Here is an 18,564-nt window from a genome sequence, read left to right on the forward strand (position 1 = left end):
ATTTACTGTTCCTATTAAAACCTCCATAACCTTGGAACTCCTGTGGACTGTAGCCAGCTAATGAGTGCATCAGTGTATATTCACTTCTAGGATAATGACCATCTTGTATAAGAGCTCCTAAATAGACCTCCACCACTGTCAGCAGCACATCAGTGTCAAATTAGGTGAGAGGCATTCGATTAATAACACTCCAACAGCTTATAAAGTGCAGCAAAACATTTTTACACTCGCAAAGACCTCTCTTTAGCAGCAGCAGTCCTTTTGAATTTGCAGCTTTATTCCAAACAGGGTTTCTAGAACACTTTGAGAGAAAGTGTAGCTTGTCCAGGGTGTGGAATGCAACAATGGCCTGATCCATACCAGCTCAGCTGCAGTAGTACTGCCCAGCGCTGGACCGTCTCCTTTTCCTAGCCTGAAGCTCTTCGAAAAAGGTGCGGATAGCTTCAGGGGTCACCTCCTATAGTTACATTGTAAAACGGAGAACGATAAAATCATTACAAAAAAATAGTTTTCAATTAGGAAAACAGCAATTGCAAATCCTAAAATACTGAAAAACAACATGAATCATACAAAATTTGCCCTAATATTTAAAAATCTAAAAAAGCCTAAGACTCCTTACCTTCCCCTGGTCTGCGAATTCCCGTAGGAACGCATGTAGCTCAGCCTTCATGTCATTGTACTCTGATGAGACAAAAATCAGACACTTTGACCAAAACATTCACCAACAAGGATACTGTCCATGTGGCTTAATATTAATGCTTAGGGTAAACTAGGTAGTAAAGAGCTGCTCACGGTAAATGATCTCCAGTTGCTGGACACGGTCCAGGGAGTTAAGGCAGGACATAAGCAAGTCTTCCCTCAGCAGTGCTTTGCCCCTGTTCTCATACGCAAGTACAGTGTCTGACTCATCCAGCAGGAACTGAACACCTGCCTCCACATACGCTCTCTGAGCAAACAGATCAGTCACAGTCAAACCACAGACTTGTTGCAGGCTAATGTGGGAAAACCGCACTTTATTTCAAATTCGAAACTGAATATGTAATTCATAATATTCACATGAAAATTACTTGGGCTGAGAGACTTAAATGGTATAGACAGGTGACCTGATCTGAGAGTCTTTTTGATGCTCACGGTCAACATAATTATCTACCACTTTAAAGACACTACAGTATAGTACATACATCATTAAAACGTCAATAAAATTCCATTTGCATCATTTAATGCGTACATAAATCATACCTTGCAGCCTGTGCAAGTGCAAAGCTTGGACCGCCAGCAGTAAGGCCAGAACACTGCCCCAACCCTGGGTCTCACCAAGCCTTTGGCCTTAAGCTCCTTTAATTTACATGGTGAATTTTCAGATTGGCATGCTGATGAAGTGCTCTCCATCTCCTCATGAGTCCTCTTGTGGCTTATGGCTCTAGTACCATTAAGAGTAGGCTGCTAAAATAGGAATAGAAATCATTATTTTCATGCATAATATTCATCCATAGGAAGACGTTTTAGCATTGTTTTTATCATCAGGACAATTCTTGGAAACCCCTAGCCATAGAATCATCTTTTGTTTGAGGTTTTGTGCCCTCTGCTGGAAGAAGATGAACAATGACAAGCCTAACCTTGCCTAGACCAATTGAGAGCAGGAGCAGCAGCACCACCATCAACCACACCCCTGCATCTTCTAGGTAGTAGTGCAGACTTGAAGTCATATATCATAATATTTTACAGAAATAGCCTGTTAGTGTATCCTCAGATGAGTTTGCATTAATAAAGTTAATGACTCCCTACTTTATGCTAAAAGAATGTCACACCTGATACAGCATGTTTTGATTGGAATGTTATTTTCTCTTAAAATTATTCCTATACCGAAGAGAACCTTTGACAGTGTTGTACATATTAACCAGACAGAATCCAGGGTTTTGTCTCACAAACACTTTTGCCAATGCCACTACATAAGTGCTTATTGGAGTAATAACTGGTTTGTGTCCTTGCTTTCATGTACTATGATTTGTCTCCTCTCCTGAGAAGCAATATTTTTCACAAACTGATACCAAAAAAGTGACCCAAAAAGGACTGGAGGGATCCACCTCCATCAGAAGACTGTCCCTGATCTGTCCCAGAGTTGTTTATGATTCAAAATCCCAGCAGGTTAGGCATGCTGGTGGTGTAAGCTGGTAATAATGTGATCCACCGTTGTGAGAAAGAAAATCCAGGTAAAGATCAAAATCAAGTTTTAACTAAAAACTTATCTGGCTAAGAAATATATACTGCTTTGTAAGACAGGCCCCAGATTGCAGTTAAGTGTCAGGTCTATCAACCTGAAAATCAACATCATAGCGCGACACCCAATATCAGGACTGATATGGATGATGATATATATCGCCCTGTACTAGTGTAAATGCTCCATAATCTTTTTAACTTGCTTAATTTGTACTGAGCCGTAGTGTGCTGGCCGGCAGCTGACAATGCTGTAACACTGCAATTTCACTGTCATACACTTTGGTTTGTTTCTCATCTTTACCTCCTTTTGACAGCCTTGACTTGTGGAAGGTTCATCATGCCCATTCCTGCATGGATGCAATGTTGTTTCCTTCTCTTCTTCATCATCCACCACAGTCACATCTTCATCCTCTTTACTGGTTACCGGTGAAGCTTTTAGAAATGCAATACATATTACATTAAAAAAAAACACACACACACACAATATAAGTGTAAAGCCTGTTGTGAAAGTCCTGAATGAACATATTCAATCAGCTATTAAACAAACAAGTGTATGTGAGAACACATATAACCTACTTGCAAAGTATGCAGCATAGGTCCACAGGAAAGGAGCTCTGTTCACACAGCTCTCACATACCATCTCCAGTAACTCTTCTGAGTCTACTACTGCACAGCCCAGGTGCTGAGATAAAGAAAGAGACGCTCAGCCAAAAAATCAGATTGTAAATTAAACTGCACGTAAGATTTGATACCACAAGAAGAAAACCCTGGTTGTAAAGCAGCCTACCTTTGAGTGGTACCAGTCTTCACACAGAATACACTGTATCATTTCTTCACCAACCTTCAACAGAAGAAATATGACAAAAATGAAAAAAAAGACTTGATAACAGTAATTACACATGCATACACTACCAAGGTCACCAAGCAATGGCTTGTGCTACATACCTGATCATCATCATCAGGGTAAGGTCTGTCACAGGAGCAGTAACGTCCAAAGTAATTGTGGTTATAAAGGTTTTTGGTGTTCTGACCATCTTTTTCCTACAAAACATTTGATAAATAGAGAATTATGATGATATTTCCGGAAGCAAGAAGAGAACAAAAAACCCAGTATCAATTCTAATCAACATTATACGCTGACATTAAACATATGCAGTAAACAGATGGCATAATTATGTATCAACTTACAGGACTAAGTTTGCACTTAAAAGAACCAAATTTTCTATTCCCACAATCACAGCGAAAGTTCCTGTTAAAAAAAAAACGACAATTACAAGTGAGAAAAAAAAGTTTGTTCTAGTAAATTAAAACGGTAATGGTGCAAAGTATGCATTAAGTCAACACACACAAGAAGTAATATCACAGAAAAAAGCTTTAACTGTGCTTTTAAGTATTGGCAGTTTATACCTTTTTGTATACAGTTCAAAGATGTCATGGCCATCATGACAGTGGTTAGCACAGGCGAGGCAAACTCCAGCTGGCTCCATGCCTTCACTTGTGCAAGTACTGCAGGCAAACACGGCCTGTCTCTTCACATACCCCTGCACCATGGGGGGGGAACAAAGGCCATTACTGTATTACCATACATAGTCAGACTACCTTCACCAGTAAACCTATAAGCTTGGAGATAAGGTATTAAGCAATCAATTGCCCTAAAATCCACCATATGTCCAAATGTTTGTAGACACCTGATTGCATTCAGCCACAAGAACGTTAGTGTAGGACAGGTACTGATGTTGGATGATTAGTTCTGGATCACAAACGGCACTCCAACTCAAAGATGCTGGAGTTCCATCACTCCAGACAATACATTTCCACCACTCCTCAGCTCAAAGCTTGGGGCTTTATACCCCTCCAGCTGATTCATGGCATTGGGCATGGTGACCTAAGACTCATGTGTAGCCGCTCCAGAGCATCATATTATATAGGCAATGCTTTTTTTAAGGGAGATTATACCATTGCAAAGGTATATTATTTAAAAGTAGGACCTTAAAGTAGCTGAGCTCACTAATTAAAAGGCGTGTCTGGATACTTTAAGGCATAAAGTGTAAAAAGCATGTCCACTTCAAGACCTTCTCTTACTGAGACGTCTGCATTAATTCAGATGTCCCCCTCTCTCTCTCACCTGCTGATAGGAGCACTGGTTGGGGTCACTGCCAGCCAGAACTGCAAGAGCTTCACGAAGCTCCTCATCCTCAGCTACATCCACCAATGACAGAGCAGCCTCCTTTCCTTCATTAACAGCCATTCTTTGGTCGACACACACAAAAAGAGAACCCGTTTAAGTTACGGTAACCGCTGAGGAAAATATTAGGTAGAAAAACACAGGATCCTGATACATACGCGATAGCAGCAGCACAAAGCGGCTACAAACACTAGCGGGAGAAACAACATGTGATTTCCGGTTTGGACCGACGTCAAACTTTTGGCGGGATTTTTTTTTCATTTCACTTTTCAGTTTTTTTACATAATTTGAAAATGCCTGTTGTCCTTTACATTGTATTTAAATTTCATGATGAATGGACCAAAAGAAACGACCCAAAATGGCTTGGAAAAAAGTCTGGTTCCATTGAGTTACATTAAAAGTAAAGTGTTTTTTCCTTTTCCTGTAAAGTTACCATTTTGGAGATACGAGGTTTTGTTCTGACAGCAGCGATTTATTATATGCATATAATATATTTGTCTATATATGTCCACCAGTTTGTCATAGCTATTTTCGTCACTGATATGTTTAGGCAGTCTAATCCAGGATAAGAGTTCACATTCATCTCATTTAGCTATTTATTTAACTTAAACTTAAGTTCAATTTATACAATTACGACTCAATCTCTTACACTATCAGTCTATACCTTTTGATATACACTACAACAATGCACTAGGTCATTGCTATTTTTGTCACTGAGGTGTTCTGGTAATTTAACGTAAATTAACCTGCTGTTATAGAAACGTATAGAAGCCCACCGGGGTGTATTTAAAGGACCGGTTATTAAACCCAGATTAAGCACAATAATAGACTAAAAAGGATTCAATGTTAAATCTCTTCTGGCATTTAATCCTAGACTAGACTTAACTCGCACCCAAAAAACCGACCCTGCAAGTACAGTAATTTCAACCTAATAGCAGCCTGGCTTTTTTTAATCACAGCTGACCGAACTGTCGCCATGAAAAGATACCTGCATAATTTTGAGAAACATGTGAACACCTCTTACCTTCTCCACACAGAAAACGAGGCCAGTCAGATGTTAAACGGTGAATGAGCCCTTCATTAAACCGAACACTGAACAATGGGCTTCTAAAGCTCATTATGACGCGAAAACAGCCTTTCTAACGTGTAAAGTCTCGCACAAACCCGAGACCTTATACTCTGTACCGGTATTTTCCCCCATACCGGGTACTTTTAAACAGCCTGAAATTATGTAACTTTTTGGAAATGTGTAAAGATGAGACAATTAAATAATCTGAAATATAGTTGTACAGGTATTTATATAATAGAACAATAATATTAGAGGTATACAGTTGAAATAATCTATTGTAGCAGAGGGTACAAATGCTTTTTGACTCATAAGCCTGTCAGATAAAGGGAGAAGTCAGGAACATTCCTACCGGATAGTCTTCACTTTGGGTTTAACTGAGAAGCCCTCATTTGCGAAATACATCCCTACACCAAAATTACAAGTGTGGTTTGTGTGTTATCGCCCTCCTATTTCTCAACAGGGGTGTTTAGAAAAGGATTTATGTGATCTTCTCACCATGTAGTAAAAAAAATGCGCAAATTAAAACAACCTTTGTTCTTCAGCCTCCGCTCAGACACATGCGCAGTTGTCTGCCTTCCGTTGCCAGGGTAACGAGAAGCGTGAGGCTTAGCTAATAACATTAGCACGCTAGCAAGTTATTATCAGGAGGGTGTTTACAGTTAGCTAGCGCTCCAATATTTCCCTGAAAATGGAGGTGACCTTGTCTGTTGACCCACTTTTTCTTGCCTGGAGCTATTTCAGGCGACGGAAGTTCCAGAAATGTTCGGATATTTGCACAAAGGTGTTGGAAGACAGCCCGTACGACCAGGTTAGTTTGTTTAGGATAGCCGAGCTTAGCCTAGCAGCGTCGCTGGGTCCATTAGATTTAAGCCGATAAGCTGGATTGTAACGCTAGCTAAATTAACTCTAATGCTGGTTATACGCTGTTAGCTTTCAAACATATTCATGTGGTCCGCTATCTATTGTTATAGCACGATCAGCTAGCTAAGTTAACCTTAGCTAGCTGCCTGACGGTGATTGTTCAGTATTGTTGAATATCTTTACTAGGTTAAGTAAGTTACACTCTTATAGAAGATGGTTCTTCTAGGGTTCGTTAGTAAAGACAATGGCTCTGTAAAGAACCATGGACACTCAGAGGACCATTTGCACGTTTAAATTGTTCATTGCAAGATGAAATCGTTCATCAGATTGATAAAAAATGTATTGTAGTTATATGGTTCTGTGTAGAACCCTTTTGAAAATTGTTCTATTTAGCACCAAAAGGGGTTCTGCTATTGTTACGATGTCAAGTTTGTAACAATAGAAGAACTCTGTGGTGATATATACAACTCTTTTTTAAAAATGTTTTATGTAGAAGTATATATAACACACTGTCTATCAATCTGAAGAACCATTTCACCGTCCAAACAACCATTTATGCATGCAGATGTATCTTTGAATGTTCCTGGTTCTATATAGAATCATTGTATTTGCTAAAGAATTCTTGAAGAACCATTTTTTGAGTGTAGGTAACTTTGCTGGCAAGTTAACAGATACTCTGTCACTAAGAAACGCACTGGTTTCTAAAAAATCATTCTGTCTTCAGGAAGTTTTAAAGGGGTTTGTGGAATCACAGTTTTGTAGTAGTTTATTTTCTTTAAAGATGTGGTTTGTCAGGTCATTAACGACTAATCATTAGAGATTCTCTCACTTTTTAGCTACTTATAATTTTATCACTCTTTTCCCCTTTGCAATTTTTTTTGCCAAGGAACATGATACATTACTCCATATTTCTGAGGTAACGATCAACCTGTTCCTGTTTTTATTATTATGTCTCCTGTCCCCCTGCTGCCAATCCCCCCAAATGCCCCCCTGGAGTCCCCACTGCTCCACTGCTGCCCAATGTACTGAGGTGTACTCAAGGCAGTTAGAAACCCAACCTTACATCCACCCTCACTCCACCCTCCACTTTTACATGGAGTTTTCAATGTGTTGTTGAAAACCTGTAGCAATCCGGTAGCCTCCATAACATGCTCCTGCATATAATCTCCTTGTCTCTCAAAGACATCCTTTTATGTGAAATCACACCATCATACAAGCTAGCATTTGAGTCTTTTTGGGAAACATTGTATCTCTTCATGGAAGGGACTGTGCTCTCCAACACAGAAAGACAAGTCTAGATATAAGGCACACTGGTGCAATGTTCTGATTACTTTAAGGCGGCATGGAGTCTGAAGACAAGGGCACTGACTGAGATGGTGTACATCGATGAAGTGGAAGTGGATCAGGAGGGGATTGCAGAAATAATGTTGGATGAAAGCTCCATTGCACAAGTTGCACGTAAGTGCTACAGCAGTTCTACCATATCAAGCTCTCATAAATGCTTTGATGTTAATCTAATCTATGCTAGAATTAAATTGGTTATGTTTTGTCAGGCCCTGGAACATCGCTAAGACTTCCTGGAACGAGTCAAGGTGGAGGACCTTCTCCAGCTGTCAGGTGCATACACGTGAAAGGGATTAGTTTAGTTAAGCTCTATCATTTTATGTCCCTATGTGAAGCTCAGTTTCAGAGCCATTTACCCTCACATAATCAGCATGCTTTGCTGAGGTGACGGTAGAAGGCTGCTTAGTTGTTATTAACCACCAGTGTTGGACACAGAAAAAAAATTCTGCTGCCCATGGCCATAATCACAAATGACTGGAATGGTGTAAATGCCAGGCTGAACCAGAATGAAAGCCTATGTTTCAAATTAGGCCAACTGAATATATTATAATTATTTGTTTGTTTAATTATTTGATGGTTTGTTTTGTTTGGCTTTTGAGTAATGGATTTGTCTAACATCTCTTAGACCAATGACTCAGTCAGGACGCCCCATCACAGGATTTGTAAGGCCCAGCACTCAGTCTGGTAGACCTGGGACTATGGAGCAAGCCATCAAAACACCTCGAACTGCAAACACTGCACGTCCAGTCACCAGTGCATCTGGCAGATTTGTCAGATTGGGCACGGTAGAGTATTAAACAGTGTGATTTAAAGAATGTTTAAATGTTCTGCAGTGTTCTGATATCCAGTATTCTAGTACCACCTGCAGTCTTCTTAAAGCCATGTCTTTATGTTTCTGTACAGCAATACCAATCACTGTGCATTCAAAAATATCTGTAAATTCTACCTGTTTGTCATTTCAAAGTTGTAATCTTCTGTCTTTTTTAGGCTTCAATGCTAACAAATCCAGAGGGACCTTTTATAAACCTGTCCAGGTTAAATTTGGCAAAGTATGCCCAGAAACCAAATTTATCTAAGGTATGTCAAAGCTCTGACAATGTTTAATTATATCATGAATTGCAGTTGTCAGAAAAGGTTAAATCCATTTTTCTTTAAATACTTCTGCTTTTTCTCTCTAGACCTTATTTGAATACATCTTTCATCATGAAAATGATGTAAAAAATGTAAGTAGAACCACTCACTCACTAGATGTTTATGTATACTTGTTTCCAGTCCATGTGTTTTATCAGTTCTCAATATGGAACATTGTAGGCATTGGACCTGGCAGCTCTCGCCACCGAGCATGCCCAGTTCAAGGACTGGTGGTGGAAGGTCCAACTTGGGAAATGTTATTACAGGTTTGTCAAACTGTTGTAAAAACATGTTGTCCATTAATTGCATAATGAAGATAAAATCTTATCCAAATTTAGAGGAACTGTTATATAAATATGTAGGTTGTTATGCTTTACATATAATTATTTGCTAGTTTCAGTAAAGCATTTGTCTTTTCAGGCTTGGTTTGTATCGTGAAGCTGAGAAACAATTCAGGTCAGCCCTAAATCACCAAGAGTTTGTAGATACCTACCTCTACCTTGCAAAGGTATAAAGTCACCTCCTTTCATATCAACTTGTTACACACAAATAGAACTAACAGAAACATAAAATAAAAAACTTTGCTCTTTCTGTTGACTGGTACACAGGTATATCAGCGACTGGATCAGCCTATAACTGCCCTAAACCTCTTTAAACAAGGTCTGGACCATTTCCCAGGAGAAGTTACTTTGCTGACTGGAATTGCTCGCATTCATGAGGCATGTATTATTGTCAGTCTTAACAATTCAGCCTAATTAAAAGCCATGTAATTGTAATTATACTAACAAGCAGAACTGTATTGTATCCTTTGCCAAATGTAGTAACTCACAACTTTGGCCATTTCCAGGAGATGAATAACATCAATTCAGCAACCGAGTACTACAAAGATGTCTTAAAGCAGGACAATACACACGTAGAGGCCATTGCCTGCATTGGAAGCAACCACTTCTATACAGACCAGCCGGAGATCGCCCTGCGCTTCTACAGGTCATTTTTTCTGATTGATGTGGAAGAAAGAAGATTATTTTATGGGAGTTTATGTGGCAACTGTAGTTACTGCATCTGATTCACCTTGTCTCTCCTTCTGTCTGTTTTTTCTCATCTTTTCATCTCTCTTTCTGTCTCAGACGGTTGCTGCAGATGGGTGTCTATAACTGCCAGCTGTACAATAACTTGGGCCTGTGCTGCTTTTATGCTCAGCAGTATGATATGACTCTGTCCTCATTTGAAAGGGCATTAGCCCTGGTTTCAAGTGATGAGGAACAGGCAGATGTCTGGTACAATCTTGGACATGTTGCAGTGGTGCGTCAGATCTTTTGAACCAGCCCTAGCACAACCTCTTTCAGAGAAAAAAATGATGATATAAACAGTTTTGCTTGTTTCAAATTAATGGTAATCATAAGGAAAATTAACAGATATTTAAATTAGTTTTGTGGTTCATGCAGCATTCACCATTTTGTTTCATTAAACTTCTCTCAATTGCAGGGTATAGGTGACTTGCCTCTAGCTTATCAGTGCTTTAAACTAGCTTTGGCTTTCAACAATGATCATGCTGAGGCTTACAACAACTTAGCAGTACTGGAGCTGAGGAAAGGCCGCATTGAGCAGGTGAGACATCACAAAGTGAACAAATCACTGGGACTGCTGTTCATTAGAATGCTGTTTAGCAGTGAAAAGGCCAGACTCAGATCAATATTGAGCAAACTGTTTAAGAATTCTATAGGGTGATTTAGGGTGTTTAATAGGATATGTACTTCTCATGGTAGTCTTGGTCAAAAACATGGTCAAAAACAAATATGTTAAACCATATCAAACAGTGAGAAATTACTTCAGCTCTAGTCATACACTATATAGACAAAAGTATGGGGACACATTTCCCAATTATTTCAGCCACACCCATTGCTAACAGGTGGATAAAATTAAGCACATAGCCTTGCCTTCTGGATAGACAAACACTGGCAGTATGTGGTAGTATTGTTGTAATGTAGTCATTCTTTTCTTTTGTTGCAGGCTAAAGCTTTTCTGCAGACTGCTGCTTCTCTGGCCCCTCACATGTATGAACCACATTTCAACTTTGCTATACTATCGGACAAGGTACGGATTACTGAACTTTTCTTCGTCTTAGCCTTATTGGACTCCTTAGCAAGAACAAGTGGCTTATATGTGATTTTAGAACATCTGTAGATGTTTCAACATTCAGCAATTGATGTTACTACATTTATTTTCCTTGTTTCCAAAGGTTTTTCAAATATACTATTATAAATATAATATTTTTGTATATTTGAAAGTATCTTTGAGCATCATTGCAGAAGACATTCATTTATTTAGTAGGAAAAGGGGTTAATAGATAATCTTCCCCTCTGTGTGTGTGTGTGTGAAGGTGGGCGACCTTCAGAGTAGCTACATGGCTGCCCAGAAGTCTGAGGATGCCTTCCCTGAACATGTGGACACTCAGCAGATCCTGAAGAACCTCAGGCATCATTTTGCTGTGCTATGATTTGGCAGTCATGTGAAATGACATATCAGAGCACATGCAAATAATGTTTAGAGACGCTTAATATTTTTTCCCTAGGCAGACCAAAGACTGTTTTCAGGAAAGATTTCATGGATTCGATCACTGTAATGAGTCTTATAAACTGTGAGCAAACAGAGAAAGTTAGCTATAAAGGGTCTGAGTTTTGTGAAGTGGAAGGTAGTGCGATTCCATTAAATATAATGTGAAATGTAAACTTGTGTTAAAAAGTGTTTAGTATTACACATGTATAATGTCCATAATGTTTAAGCAAGTAAAATAATTTAAAATTATTTAAAATTATCATGTTTTTTGCAATGATACTGTACAGCGATATTTTAGAACAGGTAAAATGTTCCAGGCTGCCAAAGCAGCAAGTGTGCGTCTGCAAGCTACTTAAAAATAAGAAACACTCACCTGAAGTAATTAAGAGTCAAATTTCATAATCTTTAACAAAAATAATAATAATGATATATCAGGATGATTAATATATAATACAATGGGGATTGCATTATGTTCCTGGGACATTGTGGATTCTAGGGTGTTTTAGTTATTTCCTTCTCACAAATCCATTTTAGTGGGTGTGCACATGGTACATCATTCCAAGACTTCATTGGATTGTTGGTAGGATATACGGCTGCGCAATCTTCAATCCCATATTCATCATTTGGCTCTCCATCCATCCAGTTTCTATAAAGGAAATTATGCTGATTTTTACCTTGATCCAACAACTTAGAAAATGAACTGCAGGCATAGCACAAGCCAAAAGGCAGTCAAGGTAATTATGTTTAGCATAAAGGAGCACTTTTGCATCTTATATACATTATAATTATGTACAGTTGCATGCAAATGTTTTAACACCCCAGTCAAATTGCATGTTTTATTGGTTTTTGTAAGTGAAAATAAGTTAACACATCCTCTACAGGCAACAAATATAAATATGACATTTGTTCTGCGAATTGTGCACAATTTGTTTGCTTATTTATTTATTTATTTGAACCAAAAAACATCAATTATCATGTGTGCCATCACGTGCAACATTTATAGTTTACTTTTTTATGATATGTTCAATTCTGCAGATAGAGTGATTGAATTCAGTGATTGTGCATTAAAATGTGCAGGAGTGTGCACTCTCTGTGCACCTCTTTGTAGAGGATGTGTACTGAATCAACCATAAATGTAATTTGACCAGTGGTGCCCAATCTTTTACATATGACTGTATGTATCCTACATCATATACACTTAATCTGACTACCCTTCAGTCATATTGGTCCCGTGCAGCCATTTCCAGACCCCTTCTGTATGGTCATCCTTCAGTCCCATCCAGAATCCATTTCGATAATTAAATTGTAAATTGTACTTCATTGCCCTTAAGGTGTCCGATATGAACTCCTAATAGATAAGAACAAACAGAACCATAGGATTAATAATTATCACAGGTTAATGGACTTTTATAGGTTAAAGTGGCAAAGTTTAACCCCCAGAACGACCCAGAAGGATAAGCGGCTTAGATTGTCTGTGTGTGTGGGTGTGGGTGTGGGTGTGGGTGTGGGTGTGTGGGTGTGGGTGTGTGTGTGTGGGTATGGGTGTGGGTGTTTAAACATTAGTTTATGAGAAGGTAGACATACACAACTTATTTAAGGTACACAACTGTACCTTAAAACCACTGTTTGAGTTTACATGTACATTGTATGTAACTTGATGAGTGAAATATGTATCTGCAGAGTACCATTTTTTTCTGACAGTGTACAATGGTGCCACATTAGACTCTAGAGTAACATTTTCAGGATTAAAGTGAAAATCCCCTTCTGTTAATGTATCTTAAAGGTCAGAGGAACTTTTGAGAAACTTCTTAGTCATAGGGGAGGATACTTGGGGCCAGAATGTTTTTTCCCCTGGCTAACTGGCTAATGCAGAAGAAGCCAGATAACTAACGTTACTGTTAGGTAGCCAAATGTCAAGTCTTTATTTATTAGCCTCTACATCTGTGGCTATGCTAACAGTCAGGATTTCTTTGTTAGCAGCGTCACCGTAAGTGGAAAATGAATGGATCACCTCTTTTGGATTTGTGCACTTCAGTTTTCTGAGTTCTCTTTCAAAATTAATAACAGCCAGTTTTCAGCTGTGTAAGCCAGTTGTCAGACATCCCTAAGCTAACGTCCCATCTTTCTCCATAGTATGTAAAGAAAGTCACAACACCTCTTCACGCTACTTCTTACAAAATGTTACAGAGTGCCTCAACACACTTGGAGAAGAGCTCTGTCTTGCCTGGTTTTGTCTAAGTGCCTTTAAATGACACATTATATCAACCAAGACAAGCTATGTATGTCGTTTAGCCTCTGGACGCACTCTCAATAAGCAGTGATAGAACAAAATTGAACAACATTCTAGGAAGGAAAGTGATTAAGAGAAGCAACAGTTTGTGGTATCTGTATGTTCACAGGGTTTGGACATTCATTCCTGTGTAGTTCTTCATCCACACTACACTTTTATGTTGGCAGTTAACACATGAATACCTTTTTTAATCTGATGTTTTATTTAGTTATTGTGAATTTTATGGAAGTCTATTTTTTTCTTTTGAATTATCAGATGAATACTATAAATCTGTAAAAAAAACTCATAATCAAATCTCATTTAGAATGTAAAACAGCACAATGTGGTAAGAAAAGTGTAATATCACCTGCTCCTCCTTTGAATTTATGACAAGTAAGTCAGCTCCTTTTTTGGTGCACTCTTGCCTGCCTGCAGCCCAGCCCTTGCGTGGAATAGCCTCAGACACAGCAAAGAAATAACACGTGTTGTTCATCAGCAGCCAGTGTGGAAGGCACTGGCCACAGTTTTCTTCTGTCTCAGTAAGACAAGAGATAAAATAAAAGATAAAAAGATGAGATATGAAATAGAAATTAGAAGAAACCAAATTGTTTTATTGTTTCTATTACTTTGTGTGAAAGACCTTTATTCGTGTGAGACAGTAATGATGAATAGAATAGTCTGTGAATCATTTTAGCCATATGCTCATCATGAAACAAACTTACCAAGATTTGTGAGCTGAGACTTTAATTTTCTTTTCTCTTCCCTCAGGTCACGATTCTGAGACTGCAGTTCATTCTTCAGTCTCGTTTCCGTGGCCAGGTTTGTCTGCAGAGATTTGATCTGTTTTGTGTCTTCATCGTGCTTGTCCTGAAGTGCCTTTTTGGACTCGATCAGGCTTTTGTGGTCTGATTTGAGCTGTGCAAGTTCAGAATTGATCCTGGAGGTGTTGAGAGACAAGCTGTTGTGATCGTCACTCACCCTGTTAACTGAGAGAATAACAGATTAGTATACATGGCAACTTAACCTTCTGAACTTACTTTTGTACATTTTGTGGTGAACATAAAATATTGAGCATTTCAGTAAATACTCACTGCGAACACTTAGTCCTATCATAATGGCCAATAATACAGCACTGAGGATGCCCAGACTTATGGTTGCCAACTGGTAAGGCCTTGATCTGGGTCCATCTCTGACCATGAACCTGGACACTGGAGAAGAGAAAATAGTTAATAACATCAACATTCAGTACATTCTGTCAAAAAGAGTTTAAAAACTACATTTGAATGTGTCATACAGTTACTGCTGTTAGGCCTGTAATGATTTATCTTATTGCTCTTTTCCTGTCTAATAGTTAATCTACATCAGTCTAGGAAAAAGCTCCTGTCATTTAGGTTATGGGTCTATAAAGAATTTCTGTGTGCAGCTCCTTTCATTTTTAGTGTGTATTTTCTAACTGGATATCTATAGGTTACAAAATGTGATACATTTTTATTACATTTTTAATTAATGTTGTGCTATAACCCGAAATGGCCATTGTTTATTCAAAATATGCAAAACCTTCAGCAGTAGAATATAGGCACTTGTAGCAGACCTTGAAATATTACATGGACACTTCAAATTTTCAAAATTTAAATGTCCTCAGGAGCTCAGTCTTTTAAACCTACCTATCTGCTTGAACTAGACATTTGGCATCCTTTCTTTGCTGCATGTTTATTAAGACCTCGGCTCAATTCCTGAGCTGCTGAGCTAATGTTAAGTGTTTATATTGGTTGAACTGCAGCTGTAATACATTTTGGTGATATGACTGGTGTGGACTTAGATAGTATTGTGTAGAATTGAGGTGTAACCGGGGGCTCAGAGATTGTTGTTGGGGTAGAAGAGTCGGGGCACTTTATATTGCAGTGCTTGCTGGGGACTGTAGTGCTAATATTAATAGAAAATGAAAATACTTTTGCCAGCCAGATGGAACTGTGTTTTACACATGGGGTTTAATGTGTACATTGTCTGTATTCCCCTAATACTTAATTATTAGTTTGTCTACAATAGGAAATAATATGTAATAAATTAATTACATTCAAATTGTGAATGTTTAAGTGAAAAAAATACTTTTCAATAAAGTGGTTCAAGTCCAAAATTTCAGTCAAAAGTCCAAAATGTGTAGGAACACTAGCCAAAGAATAAACATGTCTATATGTGTCTTTTGTCTTTTGGGCTTATAACAATCAAAGGGGATGGTTAGGGCTTAGTATAAATACAGATGGCAGAAAAACAAGTTATTCCTGGTTATAAAAAAATACTGCCTCTCTGATAAGTTATTACAAGATGAGGTAATCTGTATTTACTTTAACAAATTACAATCAATCTTAAAGACAAATGACAAGAATGTGCTCAAACGCTCTTAATAAGCAGGGGTGGGCGATATGGCAAAAAAGTTATATCATGATTCTTCAAGAAATCTTTCAAGACACACAATATACATCACAATATTTAGTGTTTCTGAGATTTAATAAGTTGGAACAGACAAAATAGAACCGTAGTGCCACAAAAAAATACTATAGTAACAATAATAAATCTACAAATACACTGATTTTTATTCAATGTTTGACAGATTGTGCTGTGCGAAATCAAATTAAACAGGCCTAATTATTCTCACTTAGTAATGAAACATGTAGGTAGTCAGTGTTCTTTATGAACTGATAATGTCCACAATATGCTCAGAAAAGCATATTATGATATAATTTATCACAATAACAAATAGAATGTCATCATATTGCCCACCCCTATAAGTAAAAAATAAAAGATGAACAGGCTGAACATTTTTAAACATTTAATGGACAAACAATGACTTACCATTCGAATAAAGAGGATGCTCATCTGCAGTGAAATCATCATTAGTTTCGTAATCATTGTATGTTTCTCTAACCTTGTTCGTTGAGGTCTCTGAAGCTGTCATTTCCCTAATAATTCTACAAACAGTGAATTAAATGTCCGTGCTCTCTCCTCAAAGCACACACTGAGCTATCTTCTGTTTGTGCAAATAGGGTCATTGTACTTACTGGCAGTTGCTTGTGGGTGGACTTATGCTTACTTATGCTTCAGGTGGGGGTTATGAGAGAAAAAGGCAAACCATTTTATGTAAATCAAACTAAAACATACATTTATGTACAGCCCAAAATTAGACAACTGTGATAACATAATTAGAATATTATTAACCAAATAATAAACAGTTTATCTTACATGTAGTCAGCCTAGTTTAACTTTATCAAAATACAGTGTTTTTATAATAGCAAATGTGGATCTTACAAGGTGCTTCAGAAGTGTTTCAAAGTGTGGGCTTAAAATATACAGTAAATAACCCATATGCTACATTATTTCTTGTATTTACATTTTCCCCTGAAGTCTACATATGACATTTGTGTGGGTTTATGTACCAAAAACAGTTGAAATTCATTCATTTTACATATCGTCACTGTCCAAAGAAAAACAAGTATCTCCAAAATAGCATCTTCACAGAAGAAGTCAAACCTTTCTTTGCTTTCAGTGTAAGTTTATGCGAAGAGATTTTATTCCAAGCATTTTTCGAGCATTTCTATTTGTCCAGGCCTTATGAAATGTTCACACATTGTAAATGACAGCTGCTGGGCTCAAATGATGTAGAAAAGAAAAAAATGAAAAATTGGAGATACATGTTTTTCTTTAGACAGCAATGATATCCATTTTTCAGGCCTGCTTTATTCTATTGAATTAAACAAGCTGTTTTGGTTGCCATGCTTTTAAAGATTGATATGTGTAAATAACCACTGTTCTGATTGGCTACTTTGCGTGGTTTGCAATTCAAAAAGCAGTCCAGGCTGAAACACTTTATGCCTTCAACATGAATGGACAGAGCTAAGCTGCAATAGACTCCCATATTCATGTGGATATATGTAAATCCAATGATTTTCATGATATCAGAAAACAACTAATTCAAAGTGGGCCACTTAGTTTCCATGTATAGACTGACTGAGGAGTGAACTGTTCATTTTGGAGCTTTAACAATGTTTACATACTACATCAAACTTGTTTAAAAAAAAAAAGAGGAAAATTTGGTTTTCTATTGTAAGCACCCTATAATTCCTTTTATTCTACCCTTGTCCTGAATAACTGTTAGTGCATTGTGAAAAGTATGCACTGTGATTCACCACTCCATAAGCCAGCTGACGCTGAGGATCCACTGTACTTTACACAGCAAGTTAGTGATTATCTTTCATATGGTTTGTTAGTCAGTGGTTTGTGCACTGGACCAGTCATTTGCTTCTTCTTGGTTGTGGTTCCTATATTATTTTGCAATACAGCACAGATGCAGGATATATAAATAGAGCGCTGAACTGCTCCTAACTATTCTCTTTATATTGTGCTTAAATGGCTCTTCTTATGGCCAACTGAATTTTCTGCACTTTTTTTAATAAAAAAAAGTTTACTGTGGTATGCAAACGTTAAAATTTCAAAGCATATCATTTACAGTCCATATACGAAAACTAAGCTACAAGAACATCTTGTTTTAAAATCATTTTTGTGATGTCACAAGAAGTTATAAGGAGTGTTTCAGCCTGGACTGCTTAAGGATTAAGGCACAGTAAAGGCCAATCAGAACAGTGATCATTAGTCTTGTTAGTTCCTGACCCAGGTCCAGAAACTCTAAAGGGCTTTCTCAAAGTGGTCCCCACCCACTAACACTTCAATACAGAGCGCCGCTCTGTGCTGGGAAGGACTCTCCTACATGGGTAAATTTTGGGATGCCCTTACCATGCCCCAGCAGAAGGAAGAAGGTGCCCTCACAGTAGCTACAGAAAGACCTTGTGCTTGCTGAGCTGTGTTATCATTACTGGGCAGAATGTAAAATATTTAACGTTTTTAATATTTAAAGTTTTATTCTCACCACACGAACTCCAT

At 37.9% G+C, this 18,564-nt stretch overlaps 3 protein-coding genes across 7 annotated transcripts; 1 reads left to right on the forward strand and 2 right to left on the reverse strand.

Moving 5' to 3' along the window:
- Positions 1 to 256: 256 nt before the first annotated feature.
- LOC118823394 (putative E3 ubiquitin-protein ligase UBR7) lies at positions 257 to 6,008 on the reverse strand. 5 transcript variants are annotated; one of them, XM_036592962.1, is made up of 12 exons: positions 5,967 to 6,008; positions 4,343 to 4,466; positions 3,625 to 3,758; positions 3,406 to 3,466; positions 3,163 to 3,258; positions 3,005 to 3,058; positions 2,794 to 2,899; positions 2,519 to 2,649; positions 1,240 to 1,443; positions 793 to 946; positions 620 to 681; positions 257 to 457 (listed from the first exon to the last, which is right to left on the reverse strand). In XM_036592962.1, exons 2-12 carry the CDS (start codon positions 4,463 to 4,465, stop codon positions 365 to 367), a joined length of 1,218 nt encoding a protein of 405 aa, XP_036448855.1. In that variant the 5' UTR covers position 4,466; positions 5,967 to 6,008; the 3' UTR covers positions 257 to 364. The 5 variants fall into 5 exon arrangements, with proteins under 5 accessions (XP_036448855.1, XP_036448852.1, XP_036448851.1 ...); XM_036592959.1 differs by lacking the exon at positions 5,967 to 6,008 and adding an exon at positions 5,821 to 5,959 and having other exon boundaries at positions 1,240 to 1,440; XM_036592958.1 differs by lacking the exon at positions 5,967 to 6,008 and adding an exon at positions 5,821 to 5,959.
- Positions 6,009 to 6,102: 94 nt separating this feature from the next.
- ttc8 (tetratricopeptide repeat domain 8) lies at positions 6,103 to 11,612 on the forward strand. The gene is made up of 14 exons (XM_036592965.1): positions 6,103 to 6,279; positions 7,670 to 7,790; positions 7,886 to 7,949; positions 8,302 to 8,461; positions 8,664 to 8,753; positions 8,855 to 8,899; positions 8,988 to 9,073; positions 9,228 to 9,315; positions 9,416 to 9,526; positions 9,655 to 9,794; positions 9,935 to 10,109; positions 10,293 to 10,415; positions 10,818 to 10,901; positions 11,188 to 11,612. The coding sequence occupies exons 1-14, from the start codon at positions 6,160 to 6,162 to the stop codon at positions 11,302 to 11,304; spliced, it is 1,524 nt and encodes a 507-aa protein (XP_036448858.1). The 5' UTR covers positions 6,103 to 6,159; the 3' UTR covers positions 11,305 to 11,612.
- LOC118823396 (C-type lectin domain family 4 member E-like) lies at positions 10,499 to 16,690 on the reverse strand. Its single transcript, XM_036592964.1, has 6 exons — positions 16,483 to 16,690; positions 14,724 to 14,840; positions 14,355 to 14,618; positions 14,000 to 14,163; positions 12,575 to 12,711; positions 10,499 to 12,009 (listed from the first exon to the last, which is right to left on the reverse strand). Exons 1-6 carry the CDS (start codon positions 16,583 to 16,585, stop codon positions 11,856 to 11,858), a joined length of 939 nt encoding a protein of 312 aa, XP_036448857.1. The 5' UTR covers positions 16,586 to 16,690; the 3' UTR covers positions 10,499 to 11,855.
- Positions 16,691 to 18,564: the final 1,874 nt, after the last annotated feature.

This window comes from Colossoma macropomum, unplaced genomic scaffold (genome assembly GCF_904425465.1).
Source record: "Colossoma macropomum unplaced genomic scaffold, Colossoma_macropomum, whole genome shotgun sequence".
Taxonomy (NCBI): Eukaryota; Metazoa; Chordata; class Actinopteri; order Characiformes; family Serrasalmidae; genus Colossoma; species Colossoma macropomum.